The sequence below is a fragment of the Tupaia chinensis genome, unplaced genomic scaffold (assembly GCF_000334495.1).
Source record: "Tupaia chinensis unplaced genomic scaffold, TupChi_1.0 Scaffold000605_1, whole genome shotgun sequence".
NCBI lineage: Eukaryota > Metazoa > Chordata > Mammalia > Scandentia > Tupaiidae > Tupaia > Tupaia belangeri.
The window spans coordinates 1,006,615-1,017,046 of NW_006160123.1; the positions used below are offsets into that span (position 1 = coordinate 1,006,615).

Genomic DNA, 10,432 nt, shown 5'->3' on the forward strand with positions numbered 1-10,432 from the left:
CCCGCCCTCCTCCCCTCCCCCCCTCCCCCCAACAAGCACACACATCCTCTGGCAAAACAAAACAAAACAAACTAATGAAAAATAAAAAGATAAAGTGTATACACTGAAAATCCTAGCGGGCTGGCTCTGTAGCCTAGTGGTTAAGGGAACTGGTTCCCACAAAGCCAACCATATAGTTCAATTCACAGCCTGGGCGGCTTGGAAAACACCCTGGGCACGTGTGCATGCATGTTTCAGATCCCAGCATGGTTTAGTAGTGGAGAAGGAACTGCAGTGTGACCGTGCCCCAGTGGACAGTGCCTATTCTCTTTCTTCCTCTTCCTCTTCCATCTCTCCCTCTCTACCTGGGAAGCACATACACCCTCTGGCAATTAACAAAAAGAGAGAGAAATCCTGGAAGGACATAGATCAAATGTTAGGAGTAAGTATCTTTAGGTGACAAAACTCTAGATTAGGTTTTCCTCTGTGCTTTTCTGTATGGTTCAGTGTTCGTCAGTGAGCATGTATCGCTTCTGAAAGTACTAAAATGTAAGTTCTATGAGGCAAGAGACTTGCTTTTCTCACTAGAATAGTCAAAAAAAAAAAAAAGAGGGAAAAAGAATTTGCTTTGGTTGCTACATGAGTGCCTGGTACGTAGTAGGAGCTCATAGATAAGTATAAAATAAATGAATGAATTAGAAAAGGAAAAACATTTTAAAATCAGTGAAGTCTCTCTTGTATTTCTGCCTGTTCATTTGCTATCAGAGAAACTGCCTGGACCAAGGACTATGAAAGAAAGATCACAGGAATTTCCCTCCTGATCCTAGCTCAACTCCCTTCTCCAGGAGCCTTGGCATGAGCAAGTTATTCCCCCCTGGATCCCTGAAGGCCCTAGGTGGGGATCTGTGGGTGAGGCGCTGGCTGCGGAGGGGATCTGACACCCATGGGGCCAGGTCATGCAGGTTGCAGGGATGGTCATTCCTGACAGCTAGAGGTGTACACACCCGGGTCGGTCTGTCATCTGAGCCTCTGGGTTCGAGGTCTGAGTCCCTGAGCAGCGAGTTATCCATATTCCTCACCATCCGCGCAATCAACTCGCCCATGTTCAGACCAGAAGGAGCGGTTCCATAGGTCATGTTCGTGCCATCCTGAGGCCCAACAGGGAGAGTAGGGAACAACCCAGGAGAGGAAGAGAGAGTAAACAAAGGAAGGTAGAAAGGGAAAGAAATAGAAGGAAGGGAGGGGACAAAGGAAAAGAGGATGAATGGAGAAATGATAAAGAGAAGTGATACAGAAAGAAAACATTCAAGGTGTTTTATGCCAACTGATCTTCCAAACTTTTCTATCCTTTGGGAGTAGGGGAGAGGAAAGAGCAGGAATTCAGCCCGGGTCTCTTCCTCTGCAATGGAAAGCCATGTGTCTCCTGACATTCAGGAGTCTGACCACCATCTGCCATCTCCCAGCCCCTGGCTTCTGACTCAGCTTATACTACCCTACTTGGGGACTGCAAGCTGAGTCTCGCTCCAATAACATAGATCCGATATTATAAGTGGGAGTGTGTGGTAAGGGCTCAGTGCTGGGAAATGGTGGCCTCAGGTCCACAGCCAAGTATGTGGTCAGTTTAACGGGGGTATGCTGAGTCTAAGCAACACTGAAGACAGGCCTCCACTGACATAGGTCTCTAGACCTATTATATTCAAGGGCTTGGCAAGTCCTCACCCAATCTCTATTGAACATTCCCAAGAAGTTTTCTCCCTTGAGAAATTTTTAACTTTTCAGTTGAGAGCCAGTTCCTAGTTCCTGGAAAAAAAAAAAAAAAAAAAAAAAAAAGACTTGTTTAGTTGAGGAGAAAGGTCTGTACTGTTGCCATTCTTTGGGTACAAACCCAGTACTTGGCTGTTCCCTGCCCTGATCCCCCACCCCCCACATCCCAGACTTACGTCAATGGAGCAGCCCATGAGGGAGCCTCTCTCAATCGCTTTCTTCATGATCTTGTACATGTCTCTGGGAGCATCCTTGATCTCAAAAAACTCTGTCACCCCTCCTGTGAAGTCCTCCATGGCCTCTGTGGTGTTCCCACCTTTCAGGGCTTCATAGGAACCATGGAGCCTTCAAGAAAGGATGGAGACTGATCTGGGGTCATGAAATTCCAAGAAACATGACCCAGGTACCATTGTGACCAGAACTTTACTCTTGTGTTTTGTGATGTTCTCTCACCAATTCCCCATCAACCCTGTGAACTAACGGGGTTAGGTACAATGATTCCCTTTCTTTAGGATGAAGAAACTGAGCTCAAGAGGTCACTTGACTTACCCAAGGCCACAGAGAGCCAGAAGCGCTGGGATTGGAACCCAGCTATTCCCACTTCTCGGTAGTTCTCTTTACACTATATCCTGAACTCTGAGGTAGGGCTGCATTAAAGTCATTAGAAGCTAGGGCAGAGCTTCTAAATGGAGAGACAGAATGGTTTTATGGATATTCTACACTCTCACGAGGCTGAGCCAAGCAAGACCCTGGGATCTGAACTCCAGAGACACAAGGCTCTGATTTAAAACAATATGACCACGAAGACAGAATTGAAGAGCTCACAATGGGAAGCTAGGGCTAAAGATTTCCTGCACAAATCTTCATTTCTGCTCTTCAACTTGGTGTTTTTAGTAGGAACTGTTGCTGCATGGGCCTGATCTCTCTGACTTTGGGTCACAGTTGAGCACCCACACATACACATTTATTAATACATGTACATAGACACATGCATCCTTCTGTGAGTGAGACCTCATCTGGATTTTGCAACCCACTTCCTCACCTCTAGTCCTGCCTCACATTCTAAAGTGTTGCCTTACTTAGCATAAGCCTTCTCCAGCAGAGCACTCCAGAACTCATTGCGGTGGTTGGATTTGGTGAAAACCAGTTGATTGTTGTACGTTGGCAGACAGTCATCAATAACCACATCCACCCAGTCTCCATAGCGCCAGAACTGCACAGAAGCGTCAAGCACAGAGTCATATCCTCAGCCTACCATTAGGAAATAAGTCCTTACCCCCACATTCCTCAGAGGTCTCTTTGGTCCCAAAGTAGTTTCCTAGGCTCTTCACCTCGGTGCTTGTTCATCCTGTTCTTGGATTGGGCTGTCTGAGTCTCTAACTGGACTATGAACTCCTTGTGGGCAGGAAGTAAGTTACATACCACTTCATCTCTTTCACCGAGCCCAGCCCAGTACTGGGGATAATAGGTACTCCATCAATTTCTTGAGTTTGAGATTTTTTTCCCTTGTTCAGGAGGTCTGGGGCAGGGCCTATAAATTAGTATGTGTGTGTGTGTGTATATAAATATATATATATAGTCCCTTCTCCTCCATTCTCCTCTTGGGATCTTGGGCACACGTGCACTCGTGCCCGGTGTGAGTTTAAGCCACCAGGTCTGGGACTCGAATTGCGGTCGACTACATGGGAGTCCAGTGACATAGCTATTATGCTAACTGCTGGTCCCTATAAATCAGTATTTTTAGGTGTCCCAGATGTTTCTAATGTACAGCCAGGTAGAACTATTGGCTTAGGTGAAAATGCTGCATTGATTTATGTCTGTCTGTCTGTCTTTCTTTCTTTTTTTTCGGAGAGGTTTTTGCTATATGGTGCTCGCGCTCACCAGAAAGACAGAGAGAGACAGAGAGACAGAAAGCGAGAAATTACCCCCCAGGGGGGATGGCCACGCTGCAGTCCCTTCTCCTCCATTCTCCTCTCGAGATCTTCGGCATGCACACACACAAGCCTGGCGTGATTTTAAGCCACTGAGTCTGGGACTCGAACCGCGGTTGGCTACATGGAAGTCCAGCGACATAGCCATTGTGCCAACTGCTGGTTCCGATTTATGTATTTCTTGATGGTCAACAAGGACTTGTGGTTGAAGAAGAATTGTTGTAAAAAGCAAAAGTAACTGATAACATACTCTGGCTATAGCAGAAACATCGTGCAATCATTTCACTTCAATTCTAGAAGTTCTTTTTTGACAAATCAGTTTTAACTGAAGGAGGCTGTGTATAGTTTAAACTTTCTCTGAAAGTGACTCTCTGTAAAGAGGACAGATATCTATCTGGTCTTCGTATTTCTGGTCCTTTAGAGATTAACTCTTTAAATAGCAGAGAGAAACTAGTAGTTTGACAGCACAGGGGAGAAAAGAATTTCCGGGCCTGGCTGCCTTGCCCATGTATTAAAGGCAGCAGGACACAGAACCTGAACCTGAGGGGACACTTCCCGAGACCTTCGGTTCTGAGGCACATGGTCAGCAAGTACACTGATGATTTGGGTCATCCAGGATGTTAAGGAGCCTTCAGGGCTGGAGAAGACTGACTCCTCAGAACCCCAGAACCTACTAGATCCCCATACATAGGGTTTACTTTGGTTCTGGGCCAATACCAGGATCTGTCTCTATGTAAGGACAATTTGAACTCAGAAAATTTCCAGTGGTTTAATTGATTCTGGAATCGAGAGACTTGGTTCTGGGACAAACCAGAAGTCTGATCTGCAGATTAAGTGGACCTTCCTTCCAAAGGCTATAAGAGGTAAGCGACAGACTTATTGTAGACCTATCTTAGGGAACCATAAGTAAACAGGAGCTGACGTCATGAGCCAAGAGTTCCTGTGTCACCCCAAGGGCCCCGTGGCTTCCCAGTGTTAATACCTTGGGAACCTACTTGAGAAGGGCTGCAGGCAGTAACACAGCAGCCAGCCAGCTGGAGAGGCAAAAATAGACTCACAGGCCAGCACACAGGATGTCTTCCGGCCTTTCTGGGCGTAGCGGAAGGTGTCGGGGGGGTGCTTGAAGGATTAGAGATAACTCACTGCCCACTGTCATGGCTTGGGGTGTGGGTGGAACCTTTCCTGGAGCCACTGGGAAGTCAAGGCCAGGAGACCACTGGCAGGTGGACCACAGCTGGCCCTCTGAACTACATTCCCATGACCTCACCTGAAAGTGGAAGATCCCCGCATAGTTTTCGGTGAAACTCTGATCATGGGGTATGACTCGGAAAAGCAGCCGCTCATTCAAGGTCAGGCAGGCAATGGCTGCGAGAAACCAGCAGTCCCCTGCAGGCAAACACAAGGCACAGGTCGAGGGTGGGACCTGCCTCTCCAGGGAAGGAAAATCCCAATCCCACTCAGCTACTCCACTTCCCTGGAAAAGAGAGATTCACTAGGTTCTCACCATCCTCCTTCCACATCAACCAGGGAAAAAGCTTTTGACAAGAATCCTTTGGCAACATGAACAACAAGATAACTTACTCTCATGACTGGGCGTTTCCCTAACGGCTGTAGGCAGGTTGTCCATTTGCAGTGTGAACTCATTTCCTTTTCTAACCTCGATGGAGACAGAGCTGTCCGAGAGTGTAACTGAACGGTTCTTCCTAACACCTGTAGAAAACCTGCCCTGCCTAGTCCCTTTGCAATGCGAGTCTTTTTCTCCTTCTGACCTCAGACTGAGCATCAGAGAAGCACCAACCAAGCAGATTTGTGTTGTGAGGAGTCAGGCAGGAAGCTGCCCTGGGCCCATCTACAGGAACACTAAGACATGGCTAAGAGTGGGATGAGAGGTGGACATTTTCCCATTTCCCGGACTTCCTTTCTGACAGAATACTGTATATAGTCAGAGGTAACACTTCGCTCTGTGGTAATGTGTGTGTGTATGCCCGAAGTATATACCTGGTACAAGACCATCACAGAACAGCCTTCTAAGGAGGCTAGGTAAAGCTAAATGCAAGACTGCTCTTTTGCTGCATACTTGAGAGTGTAGAGGGGAGGCTGAGAGCTGCCTGCAGCCCCCCTTTCCTCCTCCTTTCTCTGATGCAGCCCGTCTCTCTTTGGAATGAAAGTTGTACAATCTGCCCCTATCCACAGGTTCTGCATCCGTGGATTCCACCAACCTCAGATTGAAAATATTTGGAAAAGATAACCATGCAACATAAATAATACAAATGAAACAATACAGTTATAACAACAGTTAACATAGCATGTACACTGTATTAGGTATTATAAGTAATCTAGAGATGATTTAAAGTATTTGGGGGGATGCGTGTAGGCTACATGCAAATAGTATGCCATTTTATATAAGAAACTTGTCACCGATTTTCTTTTAGTTTTGCTCTGGGGTGTGCGCATTTGCCAGAGAGAGAGAGGGAGGGAAAGTAAGAAAGCAACCTCTATGGGGGTTGGTCATACTGTAACCCCTTCTCCATTCTTTTCTAACAATTTGGGACATGCACACACACCTGGCATGTTTTCCCTTCTCCATTCTTTTCTAAGAATTTGGGGCATGCACACACACCTGGCATGTTTTATTATTATTATTTTAATTTGCAATAGGGCATGTGCACTTCGTGTAGAGAGACAGGGAGAGAAGAATGAGAAAGGAAAAGTGAGAAACCAAACCCCAGGGGCAATGACCATGCCACAATCCATACTTTTACATTCTCTTCTCAGGATTTTGGGTATGCATGCACACATGCCTGGCATGTTTTTCAAGCCACTGGGTCCAGACTTGAGCTATGCAGTTGACCATGTGGGATCCAGCCACTGGTCCCCATCAGTGGACTTTCTAGAGCCAATCTTCCACGGATACCAGGGGATGAGTATGTTGGTTTGAAGGACCCAGATTATGAGTTTGTCCAGGGCTCTGTAGGCCTTCCCTTGGGTGTGGCAACCCAGATATCCAGTTTGTCTCATCCTTCTCCTTCTGGGGCTGGATAAGCTAGATGTCTTTTACTGGGTCTTGAGTGCCCTTTTCCCTCCAACCATGTGTACTGATGTTCTGTCCAGTTTTACTTCTCAGAGGATGCCCACAGTCCACACCAAAGATAACACATTCTGAACAAGAAGCTGAGAGGAAAGGGCCCGACAGAACAGCCAGCGAGAACTACCCCAACAGAAACTGGGTGCTCGCTCATCCACATGGCAGATGTCATCTTTGCTCAAAGACTCTTTTGATATGGAGCTGTTCTGGGGCAACTTAAACAGGAGCTCAAGTCATTCATACATTTATTTTGTAGGTTTTTGCCATAGGGCACGTGATCTTGCTGGAGAGAGAGAGAGAGAAAGAGAGAGAGAGCTAGAGACAGTGAGAGGGAAAGTAAGAAATCACCCTCTTGGGGGAATGGCCAGGTTGCTATCCCTTCTCCTCCATTTTCTTCCTGGGATCTTGTGCGTGCCCACACATGAGCCTGGCGTGATTTTCAAGGCACTGGGTGTGAGACTCAAATCATGGTCAGCCATGTGGTAATCCAGTGAAATCACTACTACACCATCTGCTGGCCCAAAGAGCTCAAGTTATAAGAGCTGGTTTTGGTAATGCACTTCGTGTGTGTATATAGACCTAATCATAGAGCTCTCTTCTCAGAAAGACAGGTACAGTTACAAGCAGGGCTTTGGTCATGCTGAGTGGGTGTGTAAGTATCCTTGAGACTTTAAAGTGGTCTCTGTAGAAGGCACCATTCCTCCTGTGACACAAAGCAAAGTACTAACAAGAAACGTGGACGGGAAAAATGCAATCACCAACATGTAGCTAAAGGGGCATAAAAATCTGTTATGAAAATCTCCTGAAAATTTATTAAAACCAGCCCAGTCTAGGTGGCTCAGTCCACAGGGTATGGAACTGCAGTGCTAGAAGCCTTTTGGCCAACTGGAGGTCTGGGGACATGAGTGGGTGCTCAAGATCCTGAGACACTGGAGACCTGGGGAAGGGGATCATGGCATGATGAGACCTTGTTGAGAGTGCTTTCTGTCTCTTCTCTCTCTTTCTCTCTCATGCATGTGCACGTGCTCTCTATCATAAAAAGAAATTCGTTAAAAGGAAAGATAGCTGTCTCTTTACCTGTTAGGAAGGAGTGGCACTTAAACAAAAAAAACCAAAAACCAAAAACCCAAAACCAAAAGACAACTAGAAAGCATATGCCCTGGGCAGAGAGCAAGGAAAGAGAGAAAGCTCCCTCCAAGGGACAGGATCACCTTCCATTCCTTCTCCATTTTTCCATTCTGTCAGGATTTGGGGTACACATGCACAAACCAGGGGCTGAAACTCGAACCTCATCAGACATAGGAGATGGAGCTCCACCAAACCACGAGGCCACAGCTGTCCCTCAGACCTTTTAATCACCCCTTGATCACCTGGCAGAATATGAACTGAGGGACTTTCTTACCAAGATCTCCTTGACATATGTCAGTTCTATTGGCTCCACCAATGATAAATCGGGGGTTCTCACAAATTTCCTGTGAAACAAAAAGGAAATGACCAAGTAATAATACCAGTAGCTGTTATTTCCCGAGTTCTACTATGTAGTGTGAGCACCATGCATCAGGAGCTTTATACACATTATTCATTTAAGCCTCTAAAAACAGCCCTGTGAATTGGATACTGTCACTCTCATTTTTCAGATAAGAAAACCGAGGCTCAGAGAGGTTAAGAAACTTTCCCAAGGACACACAGCTGGTACATGGTAGAAGCCAAAAGCATGCCTCCTTTTCACGTTGTCCCATGCTACTCCACACACTGCTATATTCAGTAAGTAAGGGTGTGCCTTGAGAGTTGGGCAGTTTCATTCCTGTCATAACCTTGCAAAGTAACAGGAGAAAGTATGGCTCCTGCTTTCTTCCTTCCTTCCTCCCTTCCTTCCTTCCTTCTTTCTTTCTTTCTTCCTTCCTTCCTCCCTTCCTTCCTTCCTTCTTTCTTTCTTTCTTCCTTCCTTCCTCCCTTCCTTCCTTCCTTCTTTCTTTCTTTCTTCCTTCCTTCCTCCCTTCCTTCCTTCCTTCTTTCTTTCTTTCTTCCTTCCTTCCTCCCTTCCTTCCTTCCTTCTTTCTTTCTTTCTTCCTTCCTTCCTTCCTTCTTTCTTTCTTTCTTTGCCAGAAGAGGTACCATTAGGAAAATAAGTCTTTCTCCCCAAAATGTGGCAACAGAAATTTAGAGTCAGCCTATGTCCTAGGGCCCACAGGACCTGAATTGTGGAAAGAGTAAATCTGGTGTGAGCCTCACAAACCTCCCTGTCTGTCTGAGGGTTTTTTTTTTTTCTTTAAAGAGGTTTTTGCCTTAGGTTGTGTGCACTCACAGGGTGGATGTGTTGGGGGGTAGATGGGTGAGAGAGACAGAGGTGGAGAGAGGAAAAGTAAGAAACCAACCCCTGGGGGGATGGCCACACTGCTATCCCTTCTTCAGCTATCCCTTCTTCATCGTCTTCCTGAGATCTTGGACACACATGCACATGTGCCTGGTATGAGTTTTGAGCCACTGAGTGTGAGACTTGAACTGCTGTCAGCCATGAGGGAGTCCAGCGACATAACAGCCAAGCCATCTGCTGGCCCCAGAGAGTGTGCTTCTTTATTCAGGTCTACTCAGTGCACCACCACCAGCATTGCAGTCAAGTCCAGGCACTGCAGGTTACATGCTGCCCAGCAGAGGGTGCTCTTGTTTTTATATATTCGGACGACTTTTTTTTTTTTTTTAAACTTTTAAATGTTAAAATAATGAAAGACTCAGTATTTTGGTTTCTTTATGGCTTCCAGAAGCCGTGTTATTTCTGTGACCTGGTGGTCCCTCTCTGACCTCACTGCAGCGCGCCTCCCATCTAAAATCCTGAGCACAGTGGGAGAACGATCCAAAAATAGTAACTTAAGAAAATGTTTCCTGTATGGAGAGGGAGGGAATAAGGGGTGGGTATAGGGTTGGAGGCAAATCTGAACATAACTCTCTGAAAAAAATAGTTTTGACTTAGGAACTATATAATGAAGTTTTCCATAACTAAAAGCCAAAATTAAAGATGTTTTTTTCAATTTGCTAGAGAGTGTTTGCACTCCCCAGAGAGAAACAGAGAGAGGGAGGGAGAAAACGAGAAAGCATCACCCAAGGAGAAGGTCATGCCACAGTCCCTTTCCATTTCTACTTTTGAGATGGGGGCATACATACACATGTGTTCTGTGTGCTCTCCAAGCCTCTGGGTCCAAGACTCAAACCACATAGTTGGCCATGTGGGATCTAGCTGTCTTAACCACCATACAATTAACTGGCCCAGAGAAAACAATTTCTAGGAGCCGACAGGGGGCATGGTAGATAAGGGTGTTGGACTCCCACATGGCCGATCTCAGTTCAAGACCCACACCTAGTGGCTTTCTCTCTCTCTCTCTGTCCTTCTCTGGTCAAATTAAAATACATAAATTAAAAAGTTAAATAAAAAAGAAAATAATTTACAGGACCAGCAGATGGCATAATGGCTATGTCGCTGGACTCCCATGTAGTTGACCACGATTCGAGTCTCGGACCTGGAGGCTTAAATTCACGCTGGGCGTGTGTATGTATATGCCCAAGATCCCAAGAGGAGAATGGAGGAGAAAGGATTGCAGCGTGGCCATCCCACGTGTGTGGGGGGGTGATTTCTCGCTTTCTGTCTCTGTCTTTCTGGTGAGCGCATGCACCCTATAGC

General features: G+C 46.2%; 1 protein-coding gene across 5 annotated transcripts in view; it reads right to left on the reverse strand.

Annotated features, from left to right (window-relative positions):
* The window catches only part of CAPN3 (calpain 3), a 64,874-nt gene that overhangs the window by 41,521 nt on the left and 12,921 nt on the right, over nucleotides 1-10,432 (reverse strand). For 3 of the 5 annotated variants that reach the window (XM_006158647.3, XM_027775793.1, XM_027775792.1), the window contains exons 2-5: nucleotides 8,162-8,231; nucleotides 4,942-5,060; nucleotides 2,823-2,956; nucleotides 1,920-2,088 (exon numbers count right to left, since the gene is read on the reverse strand). In XM_006158647.3, the coding sequence (XP_006158709.1) occupies nucleotides 1,920-2,088; nucleotides 2,823-2,956; nucleotides 4,942-5,060; nucleotides 8,162-8,231 (492 nt within the window). Of the gene's footprint in view, nucleotides 1-983; nucleotides 1,128-1,919; nucleotides 2,089-2,822; nucleotides 2,957-4,941; nucleotides 5,061-8,161; nucleotides 8,232-10,432 lie in introns of all 5 variants that reach the window. The other 2 variants (XM_014591660.2, XM_014591659.2) reach the window with 1 other exon arrangement.